Source organism: Pelmatolapia mariae, linkage group LG16_19, assembly GCF_036321145.2.
Source record: "Pelmatolapia mariae isolate MD_Pm_ZW linkage group LG16_19, Pm_UMD_F_2, whole genome shotgun sequence".
NCBI classification, from domain to species: domain Eukaryota; kingdom Metazoa; phylum Chordata; class Actinopteri; order Cichliformes; family Cichlidae; genus Pelmatolapia; species Pelmatolapia mariae.
Genome location: NC_086241.1, coordinates 58,665,240 through 58,679,087, shown reverse-complemented (window position 1 = coordinate 58,679,087; position 13,848 = coordinate 58,665,240). Strand labels below are relative to the sequence as shown.

The window sequence follows — 13,848 nt, the reverse complement described above, 5'->3', positions numbered from 1 at the left end:
TCATCAATGATTTTATCCCCACAGATGGCTCACCTGGTTCCTGTGAAAACCCACACTAGCTCCATGTCTGGCTCTCAATCTCTGCAGGACCAGAAAGACTCAGCTCTCAGTGAGAGTGTGAGTGTGGGCTCCCCCAGGCCTGAGATGCCTCGTCAGAACTCAGACCCAACTTCTGACACCCCGGGACCTCCACAGCGCAATGCTGGCAGGGAGGAACGGGATCGTGACAGGGATCGAGATCGGGATCGGGACAGAACCGCTTGGCTGAGAGAGGAGGACATCCCACCCAAGGTTGAGATTCAGAGTCAGAAATGAAGGCTAAGAATATTTGGTGTCTTTTATTAACCTGTGTTTATGCTTTTTATTTATTGTTTCAGTATTTTTTGAACTCTCTATTTAAATATTGCATAGTGTAGTATACTTGCAATTTTATTAATAATTCTGTTTTAAATGAATGTTGGCCTTTCCAGCTGCTTGACAAATTCATGCTATACTGTACATCATGGTGTTTTACCATGTCCCTCTTTGCCATGGATTGGTAGTGTGCTTTAGAAAGACGAGGATACATGTTTTGAACACTTTTCCAGGAGAAAAAGCAAAGTTTTATCTCGTTTCTGTGTTTGTCCAGGTACCCCAACGGACCACTTCCATCTCCCCAGCCTTGGTCAGGAAAAACTCTCCTAATGGAGGAGTAGGTCTGGGTCCTCGGACGGGTTCTCAGCTCATAAGGGCAAGGTAAAGGGCAAAGTAGCAAACTGATTTTGAATGACTTTCTGTAACAGTTCCCATGTGTTATCAGAATCAGAATCAGAATACTTTATTAATCCCTTAGTGTGTTTAAACAGAAATAAAAACTTTTGTATGTAGATACCGCATATTTAACATGTCTGCTTTCATCCTTTTTCAGCAACCCTGACCTGCGGCGCTCTGAACTCTCTTTGGACGCTATGCTGCAAAGAACCTCTTCCAACTCATCATCTTCCTCGTCCCCTTCATCTCAGGGAGGTTCAGCTGAGAGGAGAGGTATAAAGCCCAAGCTCTTAAACACATAATACAGGCTCATAAGACACATACAAAACCTAATCTGGCAAACATCAACATCAAGTGAATGCTTGTAAGTAAACTAGAAAAAAAACAATGTGTAGGCAGAGGATCACACATACTGTGTATGCGTACCTCCACATACATTGACATGGATTTCAAGTCTATCAGCAGGACATTGCAGTTCTGCACCGATCAACCTGTCTGATGTGCCCTGTTACTCTGGGCCTCTGGAGAGATTGAAGAGAGGAAATGAGAGAGGGAGATAGAGAGAAGCGCAGAGTGAGGTGTCAAACAACAGGCCAGAGGGATATCTAAGATATGCATGGATTTCCCTCTGACAAACACATAGAAAGGTTGAAGTACCTTGATATTAGTTGGATTTATTTTTCAACTCTGTTGACAGCAAACCGTCTTAAAGATGGAATAAATACAGATGGAGAAAAATAAAAAAATTTCTAATTAATGAGTTTCACAGTAAATTAATATCTAGATTTAAGTTAAACTGCTAATTTTCTTTTAATCACCATTTTTTGTTTTGGTAGGTCAAACCAAGCAGGAGGGATCCCCTCTAGGAGCCAATCAAGAAGCAAAGCTCAAGCAGGAGGAGGGACGTGAATCAACAAGACCCAGCAGACCTGCCGTGAGTCAAACAACACAGACACACAAAGAACCTCTTTCTGTCACAGGCATCTCCTCTCTGGGAATCTTTTACAGGCCTCCTCCTCTCTTTTTCTACTATTCACTTGATCTTTCTTTCTCTTCCCATCTCTTTCTTCTTCTATTCTTCAGAGCTATAAGAAAGCCATAGATGAGGTTAGTGAATATTGTGCCCCCCCCTCCCGTTTCCTTTATTCTGGTTTTCCTTTGATCTTCAGAGCCCCTTTTCTTCCCCTGGCATGATGGAGTTAGTGGGTTTCACAAGAAGATGATGTTTCCTTTTTACGCTGACATATCAGGGTGTAATGGCAATAGCAGTGCATGTGTGCTTCTACACACATACCTGAGAAAGTGTATATTTGGATGCGTGCCTGTGTGGGTTTGCATGTGTTCGGTGGGGGCGTGTGTGAATATGTGTGTACTGCAAAGCACCTGAACAGTCTTTGAATCTCTTTTCCTGTTTCTCCATTATCACGGTTACTGGTCAGGAGGAGCTGGTAAGCGCACCGTGTGTAATAATTCCTCCCCCTGTCTGCATGATTTGGTCTGATCCATCGACTTGGGTGATGGGGAGGCGAGGGAGGGGAGGAACCATGGGCCAGTTGGCATGGGGGCGATTGGTAGAGTGGAGTAATTCTGCACTCCAGTAGTTTATAAAGCTTGATTATATGTCTTTCTCTGTTCTTATGACTTGTGTTCTCAAGGGTCATACTTGCTTGTGAGTGAATGAAAGTGCTGATTTTGATCAATCCTCATGTTGAAAGTTAGAATTTAACTGTTAAGATTTTTTTTAAAAGTGTACTGCCAAATCAGCACTCTTGTTCCATGGCTCTTGTGTACAGGCTCAGATGGCTATGTGACAGCAATTAAGTTGGCCTTTAGTCTTGATGGTCATTATTTGTCTGAATCTTTGACCCTCTCCATTTCCTTTGCCCTTTGTGTGTGATTTGGTCTCTCAGTCTTGAGGTTCTGAGACTGAATGAAATCACTTTTTCTCTCCTCTTTTGTCCTTTGTTCACAGGACTTAAGTGCATTAGCTAAGGAACTCAGAGAACTAAGGGTAGAGGAGGGAAGCAGACCTCCAGTGAAGGTAAAATGACAACTGTAAATTCTCTAAATTCAAACATAAATAAAAAGTTGAGGATGGAGAATAGACAAAGCTAAAAGCCTGTTTATGTTGTGATGTTAATCAGGTACAATGGTAGTGACAAATCTTCATGTAGAGATAACGTGCAAAGCAAAGTTCTCGTTCGTTATTAAACAGTAAAAATTTAAATTAGACTCTGTCATGTTAGATATCTCTGACCGCTGCTACAATACAACTTTAAATTGTAATTAGCCGATGGGATTCAGTCTAAAAGAAACATTGCTTTAAATATATTTTTGCTTATTTATAGTAATCTCAGGTTAATCGTAAAGTTACAAGTTGTTTGAATGGCTTAGCATGTTTTTAGGTTCAACCTAACTTAAAAGTGACTGTTATTTTGTGTTAAAAATGTTTTTATATATATTAAAAAGAACAGAATATGTGTATCTATGAGATCTAACAATTGTGTTTGCAGTGCAATTTCTTCTTCACAAAAATCATTAATTTTTTTCTATTAAAAAAGGGGAAAAAAAGATCTTGCTAGGCAAAACAACTTATAATAATAACTGACCTATAATGACTTTCTTCAGCCTTCACTGACACTGCTGACTGCACCACTCTGCCCCACTTCTCTTTATACGACTGAGCAGAAACCATACCCCACTACCACACTTGCATCCATATCTGCTATTTTGCAGTCTATTTCATTCTTGCTGTTGATGCCAAAATTATGATGCATTTGTGCAATAGTGCCACCAGCTGCACATTAGCAGAACAACATGAAAGATCTGTGTTCTCTTTTTCACATTCTTCACTGTTCGCACAATATAAACCAAACCGTATATTTCTGGTGCAGTCTAAATGACTTCTAGAGGGAATCAGATACAACCGTAAATCTTCTCTTATCAGTGTTGCTTCTCAGTGGTTTGAAAGTAAATTTTTCTCTCTACTTCTTGTTCATTGACACAGGTGACAGACTACTCGTCTTCCAGTGAAGAATCAGAGAGCAGCGATGAAGATGGGGAGACAGACGGAACTGTTGCTGTGAGCGATATTCCCCGCATAATGTACGTTTTTGCCTTTATGTTTCCTCTCTCTTGCTCTGACATGCTAGTGTTCGTAGGTTTGGGATTAGCACAATGCCAGTAGCGTGTTAGTGTAATTTTAACTTTAAATATTTAAGTCTCTGTATTTTTCTTGCAGGCCAGCAGTGCAGAGCAGTGGAGAGTCATATGGAGGGTTGACAGAAGACTCTCTGGGAGATGCGTATAACAGCTCGAAGGACAGTACTCTAGTAATGAGAGAGGTGACGAATATGCATGCACACACTCAAACATGCTTACACACTTACAAAACTGTTATTGCTGTAGAGCAATATATTCTTTTGTGCTCATCTTTCTGTTCTCCTAACTTCTCTTGATATTTATATGTCTTTATTTGTCACACAGGCAGAGGAGAGGAGGAGAGGAGGTCATAGTGAGAGTAACGGGTTTGGAAATCATGGTAACCATGGTAACCTCCCTGACCTGGTGCAACAGAGCAACTCCCCGTCAGCGACGCCCACCACAGCCCTGCAGGAGCTCAGCGACATGGCTGAGGTGAGACACGGGCACAAATTGCACACTTTAACAATGATTCCTGTGTGTTTATGTCACACTAGGTAGACTATTGTTGGACTTACTGATTGTGTTGTGTCTTACAGTTTGGTGTTGGTGGGTCCAAAGCATCATTTACTCCATTCGTTGATCCACGGGTCTATCAGACCTCCCCAAGTGATGACAATGAGAACTCAGCAGCAGGTAGTGGGATAGTGTAGAGTTTTAATTAAATGTCAGTCAGTGAACTCCGTCTTTGAAATGATCTGTTAGTGGAAAAAGGCGTTTCTTACCTGTCATCATTGTTGCCATAATACCAATCACACATTCCCTTCTGTCTTTGTTCGTCTTTGTCTTGGCAGCCATGTTTGCCAATGAGCTGCTGAGGCAGGAGCAGGCACGACTAAATGAAGCCAGGAAGATCTCTGTGGTAAATGTCAACCCCACCAACATCAGACCCCACAGTGACACGCCAGAGATCCGCAAATACAAGAAACGCTTTAACTCCGAGATCCTTTGTGCTGCACTCTGGGGTAGGACGGTGTAGCCTTTATCTTACCCACTACAGAAAGCAAAATATTCTATTTGTGTGCTTTTGTTTGCTTTTCTCTGACTCCAACTCTTATCCGTGCACGTTTAGGTGTGAATCTACTAGTGGGGACAGAAAATGGTCTCATGCTGCTCGACCGAAGTGGACAGGGAAAAGTTTATAACCTGATCACCAGAAGGCGTTTCCTACAGATGGATGTACTAGAGGGCCTCAATGTGTTGGTCACCATATCTGGTAGGTTTAATATGCATACAGTATGCACAACACGCTCATACCTGTACCTTAACTTAAGGTACAGGTAACAGACATTAAGGTAGTAAAAGACATGTTGACAAAATCTGTTTCATAAGAAGCTTTTTATCTCACTTTTACAGCAAGAGGTCATTTGCTTTTGATTCTTTCATTAATTTATTTTTTGTTTTACAAAAAATTTGATTATTATCATTTTAATACTAATTTGATTGATTTCATTTTCCTGTTTGCCCCTACCTTCACAGGGAAAAAGAATAAGTTGCGTGTCTACTATTTATCCTGGCTGAGGAACAGAATATTGCACAACGACCCAGAAGTAGAGAAAAAGCAGGGCTGGATTACCGTAGGAGAACTGGAAGGCTGTGTGCATTATAAAGTTGGTAAGTGTCTGTTTGTATGAATAAAAATAAAGTTTAATTTGAAGGGCCATTGTAGTTAAAGTGGTATTATCTAACCTGCTGTGAAATTTATAAACCAAAATTAAAATGGGTATTATAATTTGCTGCTGATTTTGACGAATACCTGATTGGAATTTTCTCAAACCCCAACTTGTTGAAGGAGCTGATGTGCAAGAGCTTTCTTGAGAATTTTAAAAATTAGTCAGTGCTTGGAAATGAATCCATTGTATCTATGGTGAGAGTTTTAAGAAGCTATGAACTACATGAAAGAGTCAATTTGATAACAGACCAAAGCAAAGGGTGAGATCTTAGCCAGAATCTTCTCAAGAAACCTGGCAGGAATCATATCACATGGCCAAGAAAAGGTGTGCATAGGAGATATTTGGGAGATCTGCCATGAAAATAGCTGAGACAAGGATTAAGCAATACTTAGAAAGTAAAATCTAACAACATAAGTCTCTTAGGAAATCCCAACCAGCAAATGCTGTGGGAGCACGAACCTAAATAAAGAGTTCCTTGATACTAAATAAATAAAACTGAGTGTTCATTATATACACTGGGCCAATGTAAGGCTACTTCAAATTTCTTGTTGCCTTAAATGTGTCTTTGTCATCTTTGCAGTCAAATATGAGAGGATCAAGTTCCTGGTGATTGCTCTGAAAAATTCAGTGGAAATCTATGCCTGGGCTCCAAAACCCTACCACAAGTTCATGGCCTTTAAGGTAAAGAAGTAAAAACTGAAATGACATCAGTGCTCAAAAACATACTGGACACACGCATAAGTAGAATGCATGTCTACTGCGTGCACAGCATTATATATGACTGTTGGCCTTGTAAATACAGTTTCATGGATTGACTTTATGATTTTATTTCTGTTTCTTTGATCACGCCTCCCTTGACTGTGTGTCATTCTCTTTCAGTCATTTACAGACCTACAGCATCGTCCCCAGCTGGTTGACCTGACGGTAGAAGAAGGTCAGAGGTTAAAGGTCATCTATGGCTCCAGCGTGGGCTTCCATGTCATTGATGTGGACTCAGGCAACCCTTATGACATATACATTCCCTCACATGTAAGTACAAGACTACTTTCTAAATATGTCTAAACATGCTTTATCAATGGGACTCTTTCTGTAAGCATCCACAGCTCACTCATAAGTTTTTTCAACCGTTACCTGCTTACTGCCGCTCGAGCCAACGCTGACTCATCTGTTGTTTCATGAGGATTGACTCATGTTGGTTCTTGGAATACAGTGATCTTTCATGAGAAACAATTTACTTGGATGATTGAATGTCAGAATAAAAGACATATAGGCATCAGTTTATCATTTTTTGTAGTTTGCTTCACTTGGTGTGTAGTACTTCGATTATCTTTGTTAAGAAATCAGGTTGTTCATGTAAACTGCTTGCTTTTATTACAGAGCATAAAGAAGGAACACCTACTTCCCAATGTGACTTTAGAATTGCTATCAAAAATCAGCTTATTCATTTTAACCACTCCACTCTTTGAAGGTTGGGAGACAGTCACTAATTTTCCTCTTGTATGCTTCAGTGAAAAATTAAATCTGGTTCTTCCATGCAGATTAGTTTGTTCCATAGTGGACACTATTCTCATGCTTTAATTCAAATCCAGGTCAAAGACAGTTCAGCCCAAATCTTAACTTCTTGGCAATATTTTAGTAGACATGATGAACCACAGATGAGACATGTTATTCTTGAGCTGTTGTACCGTGCAGTGATGCATACTGTACATGGGGATAAATACCCGAATATTCTTAATCACTGGCATGTTTTGCTGTTTCCACCTTTCACCCATGCTTCTTTTTTCTCTCCTTCCCTGACAACTTCCTCCTCCAGTGTGCCAAACAGATGAAGGTGACATCCTGCTATCCACCTTTTAGATTAGATCAATAGTTCTTTAGTAAAACCCCTGTAGTGGATACACAGCAGCTACATGTGCCTATATGCAGTTCAGTAGTGTAGATATTAGATAACCAGAAACTGGTGAACAAATTTGTCTTACCCACAGCAGACAGCACAAGGCTCTCGAAACATGTACTTACTTCCAACAAGAACAAAAACGCAAAATTTAAAGTTAAAAAATACAAAAGCTGACATGCAAGAAAATAATTTGTATTACAGTCAAACAGGGGTTTCATTGACTGTATTGCAGTCAGGTTTTGGGCATACCTGATGGTATGCACTTGACTTTCACAGATCAGTACCACCACAATTTGATAGCTTGTGTACACTAATTAAATTCATTAATACATGAAAGCTAGTTTGTGTTTTGAGTGCCTTTGTAAATGTATGTGCATATTCCTGTGGGGGTAAGATGAGTTTTTTCACTGCTTGCCTTTCTCCTGAATTGTTGTCTTAGAGTTCATCTGGCTGCCACAAACTGCTTTCAGGTAACTACCATGAAATAGCATGCTGACACAAGTAACAACACTTATTCTGAGGCACCACAAATGGAAAGTATACAGGTTCAAGCAAACCAAAGACTTTGATGGTCTGAGGCTCCAGATATTTGGGCAGCTTGTTTGAGGATTATAGAATATAGTCCAATTCCGCCCCCCCCCCCCCCCCCCCCCCAAAAAAAAAAAAAAAAACCCACGCCAGTCCACAGCTTAAATTCTAGTGATGAAAGCTCTATAATATTTTAATCTAATGTAGATTATGATTAAAGTTGACAGATTTGATTAAACCCTCTGAAATGCTTGCATGTGTTTATCTGTATTAGATCCAGAGCCAGGTGACACCCCATGCCATCGTGGTGCTGCCAAAGACTGATGGAATGGAGATGCTGCTGTGTTACGAGGACGAGGGTGTCTATGTCAATACCTATGGTCGAATCACCAAGGACGTGGTGCTACAGTGGGGAGAGATGCCTACCTCTGTTGGTAAGCCCCACCTACATGTGGATTTATTAATGCATTTGATTAAAATAGATTTCTGTTAAAATTTATGTAATTATAGAGTAATTCAGTCCAGACCTTAAAGCAGCACAGAGAAATATCCAGTTCAAAGATCTAAATTAAATTAGCAAAATATGAAGTAAAGAAATATTAATATGCATTTCAGCTCCTACATGTGTGTGCATGCGTGTGTGTTGCGATAGGGAGGTCTCTCAGAACTGTGCTTAAAACATTAAAACTCGTTAGTACAAACAAGAAAGAGGCTGTCAAAAATGAGGAATCATGAATAGAAACCACTAGCTCTTATAGTGAAGCAGTTCACTGATATGGTTTGCGTTAAATTGTAACAGTAGGTAGGTCCACTGTAAACCAATGCAAACTTGTTCTGAGTTTTGAGTAGACCTGTGGGGTTTAACATAGCTCTTAACCACCATCATCTGAACACAAAAGGATGATATATATTTTTGCAAGCTAGTTGTTCCATCCCTATATTCCACATGATGCTCCTTTCCACTTGGAGAATTGATGTCAAGGCCCATTGAAACTGTTGTGACAGCATGTGGTGTCCCAGAACCCTAATAAGACACTTAATGTTGCTTTTCTTTGTGTTTGCCATGCATCTGTATGTTTGAGAACTCCAGAAAAGACTCTAAAAATACTGTTTCTTTCTTGTGTTGCAGAAAGTATTATCATGGGATGGCTAGTAGTGTTACATTAGTACAATAATGCTAGTTCTACCTGGATTATTAAAATCTGTCCCATGAGCTGAACTGGCAAGGTTTAAGAACTGCCATGTTGGCGAGGAGTTGTTCATGAAATATATTTTGTTTCAGTTGAACTGCTCAATAGTTGCCTCTGACCTCTTACTTCTGTGCAGTGTGGAAAAAGTACAAAGAATAGGTCAGCATAAAACATTGCATCATTGCATAACTTGCTAATTAAGTTTTCAAGAAAAGAAAATATGTGAGTAATAAAGTTATAAAGTCTTTCTACACTGTGGTCTGTTAAGTTTTTATATATACAAGGAAATGAACTGTATGTAAATCTGATTATACACTGTTTTACATATTTTTTAAAAGTTTTTCTCTTTTTCAGCCTATATTCATTCTAATCAGATTATGGGCTGGGGTGAGAAAGCCATAGAGATCCGTTCTGTAGAAACGGGTCACCTGGATGGAGTTTTTATGCACAAGAGAGCCCAGAGACTAAAATTCCTGTGTGAGCGGAATGACAAGGTAATATGCTGACTTACTGCTTTGGACTAGTGTGGCACTTGTCACATATTGTGAAATTACCTAACATTACTTGCTCTGGTTTTGACCTATCTCGAGTGTCTTGATGGTTGCAGTGCTTTTCTGTATGGATAGAGCAGAGCCCACATTTGCATATGGAAGATTTTAAAACATGAATTCTAAGAACTAAGTTTATTATACAGTGCACCCGAAACATAACCAAACAACAAAGTTTGAATGAACTGCCACGCATAATTTTAGCATTTTGGGAATAATACTGCTGTATTTCAAGAGTGGGACCATATCTCATACACTCCCCTTTCAGTCCCATGGTTTATATATGCCTCCCTGCACTCCAGGCAGTTTATTATCTCCTTCTCCTTTCTCATTTCCCACACTTCTCATTAGTACTGTGGATCTGCTCAGCCCAGGAGCTGATGCCAGTCCTCATTAATGCCTTCTTCAGGCTATATGGATATATGCTTATCTTTCAATAAATGTAGCCTAGCCTAACTCAGGATGTGGTCCCTTCTAGTGAAAAAGAGTTTTAGATGCAGGTTGGACATACCTATACATATGTCACAGTTTGTAGGCGGTGATGTCTCGAGTACACATAACATATTATTTGATAAAAGTAAATTCAATTGCATCATTGCTAATAATAATTGTGCTTTTTGGTTGTTGTAAAATAATGTTCACAGAGAACACATGCTTTTTATGTTTTTTTATCCAGGTATTCTTTGCATCCGTGCGCTCAGGAGGTAGCAGCCAAGTGTTCTTCATGACGCTGAACAGAAACTCTATGATGAACTGGTGATGTCTCCCCTTACTCACTCTGCCTCACTCTCCCACTGGTGGCAGCCGACCTTGTCCCACCACACATCTCACAAGTGAACCCGACTCACCGAGATGCCACAAATGAACTGTTGCAACACTGGAGAGGCTAACAAAGTGTAGAGAGAGAAAAAGAAGTTATTTTAGTGGGAAAAAGACCAATTCTAAATAAAGACAGAAGTTATTCTAGATTAAACCGGGTCATTCAGAAGCCATCCAGCTGACTGGCAAACTGGTGCCACCGACTTTCCAAACAATCTCTTCTTCCCTGTTTCTCTGCAACTCTTCTTTTTATGTAGCTCAATTTTTGTCTTTATTCCCTCAAAACTGACCAGTGCATCCAAGTGTTTGACAAATGTAGAAATACACTTTTGACCTTTCTTAAACCCCCCCCCCCCCATCCATCTTGGTAGCTCAAAAGTCATTTTTAGTCCTTTGAGACCCATATTCATCAATTTCTTTACTTCCTATACACTGTATGTGGAATACTACTACACCTCAGAGAGAAGCAATATATGAATACAATTTAATCTAAATTTAAATATACTTCTAATAGAACGGTGCAGGGAGAGCAGCTGAGAGATGACAAATCCTCTTTGAATGTCAGCGATGAAAGCAGACAGCCTGATTGATTTTCTTTCTCCTTTGACACTCCCTTCCTCCTCCACTTCCTCCCCTCACTATCTTTTGGTTTCTGAGAAAACCGAGTTGTGATTTAATGTTCGATCGCATGCCACCGATAGAGATGCGGTGAGACATTCTGCCGTCAGGTTGGTCTTAACAGTATGCAAAGATGATATCTGTGTCCCTTTAAAATGAAATCACTGGTCCTTTCCCTTCTTTGTTTTCCTTTCCTTCCTTCCTCACCTCACCCCTTTTCGCCAACATCGTGATGATGATCTCTTCACTTTTACGTCTTTAAACTCTGAAGGTGCTGCATCAGATATACTGTAATATTAAACGAGCAATGGGAGTGGGGTTTTTTTGTTTTGTTTATTTCTGTTCTTTTATTTTTCTGTGGGACAGTTTTGAGTCAGACAGTCTTTGAAGTTTGATGAAATGTACAGCACATCTGTGTCTCTGAAATCAGGAGTGTATTTTAGTGTGTACGTATGCGTGCGTGTGTGAATTTGTGTGTCTCAATCAAAGTTGGACATTGAAATCAATGTCCAGCGAGAATAAAGTAATTCATGTCTTTGTGTGTAAACTTACCTTAATCTGATCAAAGCAACACTGAGTGTGTTTACATGCAGATTTATAATTTTATCTTCGTAGTATGAAGTTTATGAGTTGGTGTCTGAACACCATACGTTTAAAATAGGCAATATTAATGGCTGATTTTGGGGGGGAGGGGGGTGTTTTGTGTGTTTCCATGAACACAGTAGTGTCTTGGCTGTTCACTCTTACAGCCACTTAGCTGCAGAAATATGACAATGCATATAAAGAGCTCATAGCCTCAACAGGATATGAGCTACTATCCCAAATACTGTGTGCATGTGAAAGCACTCGTTGTTAACAACTGTGGGGTCTTCTTGAATCATGCTCCTCCTTGGTTGGTTCTTCTGATTTTTGGCTCCTAACTGTTTGTACAGTGCCTAGCATGATGTAAGCAAAACTTAATCAGAGGCCAAAAAATTACAGCTTTTTTTGGCCTATATGGTTACATTACAGGTTTGTTTTTGGTTGGGTTTTTTTTTTAATCTCTGTGAAGGTTATTATCTAACTTAACTCACTGGCGATGTTATTTTTCTCCACTTATGGAGATGTACATTAACAAATTTAAGAGTTTGATTATTCTTTGAAAGGAGCAACTAATTATGACGAAACTTTGCCATATATGTCCAAATACTTTGCACAGCTCAATCATCAAAATTATGAAATTGATTTTACTTGTCAAAATTGAGGCGATTTTGGCTTTACATTAAAACCGTCATCAACCCACCACCTGGAGACAAGCTTCGGGCAGCTCATGTAGAACTCAGTTACTGTAACTATAAAAATGTGAAGACTTTGCATGAGCAGTAAATTAAAACCACTAAAGACCTAAAACTCACACCTTTAACCTAAATGCAACCAGCTGGCACACCTGCCACATATAATAGTCCTGGTGATGGTTTAAATTTAAAGTCAGAGCTTAAAAAGATGGACTCCTGTTTTGTAATAACTTTGCTCTTAGATTTCTCAGTAAATTGGTTTATGGTTCACAAAAAATGGACATGTTTCTCAATGTAATGATCCTCTGATTGAAGTTCTTATTTTCTGTTAAATTGTTGAATGTTTTCTGTTGTATTTTCAAGGATTCTTTACACATCCATATACAGTAGTAGCTGTTACTGTGCACCTGTAACTTAGGGTTACCAATCTCTGTTAGGGGGAGCAGGCTCTAACATTATAGCAATAAAGAGCTTAGCTGCAGAAACCACTGTCTTCCATGTGTGTGTAAGTGTGCACACATGCATTTCTGTGTCTGATTAATGATCATGTGGGAATGGGGCATTATTGAGGTGTTTGTTAATCATTTAATTCGCTCCCCTCATTGGAAAATGCTGACTGTCATTACACTGAGGTTTCTCCTTTCAAAGACGAAACCACTTTATTCTTTATTCAATTTAATTCTTGTTTTCTTTATTTTAAAAGAGCATTACTAATGTCCTGTTTTGGGATTTATTTGTTTTGTAAAAGAGATGCTGTAAGAGAGAAATAAATGAAACTAGCATTACTCTTCTCGAGTTGTGTGCTTTCTAAACATGTTTATGAGAGAGTCAGTTGTTTTTTGCAAGTTTGCACACTCGTATCACGTCTGATCCTCAGACTTTGTCCAGTCCTCACTCAAGTATATCATTAACAGCAAATGCGTGTGTGTGTGTGTGCGTGTGTAAGAGTGAGAGGAAGAGAAAGATAATGTCATTGCTCCTATCAAGAAAAGCATTTTTTTTTAGCAACAGTATGCTAACTTTGGATTCCATATTTAATTGCAATATAAACGTCATGTTTCATAATAATCAAGTGGAAACACCACACAGAAGATCTTTAGATCAGAACTTTTCAATGTAAATTCTTCGTTGTCTCATTATACTTGGCATAAATATGATATACTATAGTAGTATGTATGTTTGTGCATTGAAATTAGGAATATTATTGCTTCAGTTATTTGTAAAAGGTCTTCCTGGGATGTGTGTGCATCTATGTGCATGTGCCATGTGTGTGTTTGTCTTTAGTCAGTGGACACAGTGTAATCAGGCATGCTGCTTGATCATTGCTAAACTCCTGACACTTTGGACCCA

General features: G+C 39.3%; 1 protein-coding gene across 12 annotated transcripts in view; it reads left to right on the top strand.

Moving 5' to 3' along the window:
• LOC134645051 (TRAF2 and NCK-interacting protein kinase-like) overlaps window positions 1-13,283 on the top strand; it is a 57,512-nt gene extending 44,229 nt beyond the window's left edge. For 6 of the 12 annotated variants that reach the window (XM_063498300.1, XM_063498297.1, XM_063498295.1 and 3 more), the window contains 18 exons: window positions 25-291; window positions 629-735; window positions 908-1,023; window positions 1,587-1,684; window positions 2,723-2,791; window positions 3,758-3,855; window positions 3,992-4,094; window positions 4,237-4,386; window positions 4,491-4,587; window positions 4,746-4,916; window positions 5,024-5,167; window positions 5,431-5,565; window positions 6,205-6,305; window positions 6,504-6,653; window positions 7,438-7,455; window positions 8,324-8,483; window positions 9,594-9,733; window positions 10,464-13,283. In XM_063498300.1, coding sequence (XP_063354370.1) covers window positions 25-291; window positions 629-735; window positions 908-1,023; window positions 1,587-1,684; window positions 2,723-2,791; window positions 3,758-3,855; window positions 3,992-4,094; window positions 4,237-4,386; window positions 4,491-4,587; window positions 4,746-4,916; window positions 5,024-5,167; window positions 5,431-5,565; window positions 6,205-6,305; window positions 6,504-6,653; window positions 7,438-7,455; window positions 8,324-8,483; window positions 9,594-9,733; window positions 10,464-10,547 — 2,208 coding nt within the window. In that variant the 3' untranslated portion in view covers window positions 10,548-13,283. The remainder of the gene's footprint in view (window positions 1-24; window positions 292-628; window positions 736-907; window positions 1,024-1,586; window positions 1,685-2,722; window positions 2,792-3,757; window positions 3,856-3,991; window positions 4,095-4,236; window positions 4,387-4,490; window positions 4,588-4,745; window positions 4,917-5,023; window positions 5,168-5,430; window positions 5,566-6,204; window positions 6,306-6,503; window positions 6,654-7,437; window positions 7,456-8,323; window positions 8,484-9,593; window positions 9,734-10,463) is intronic. The other 6 variants (XM_063498304.1, XM_063498301.1, XM_063498303.1 and 3 more) reach the window with 2 other exon arrangements.
• The last annotated feature ends 565 nt before the right edge of the window (window positions 13,284-13,848 follow it).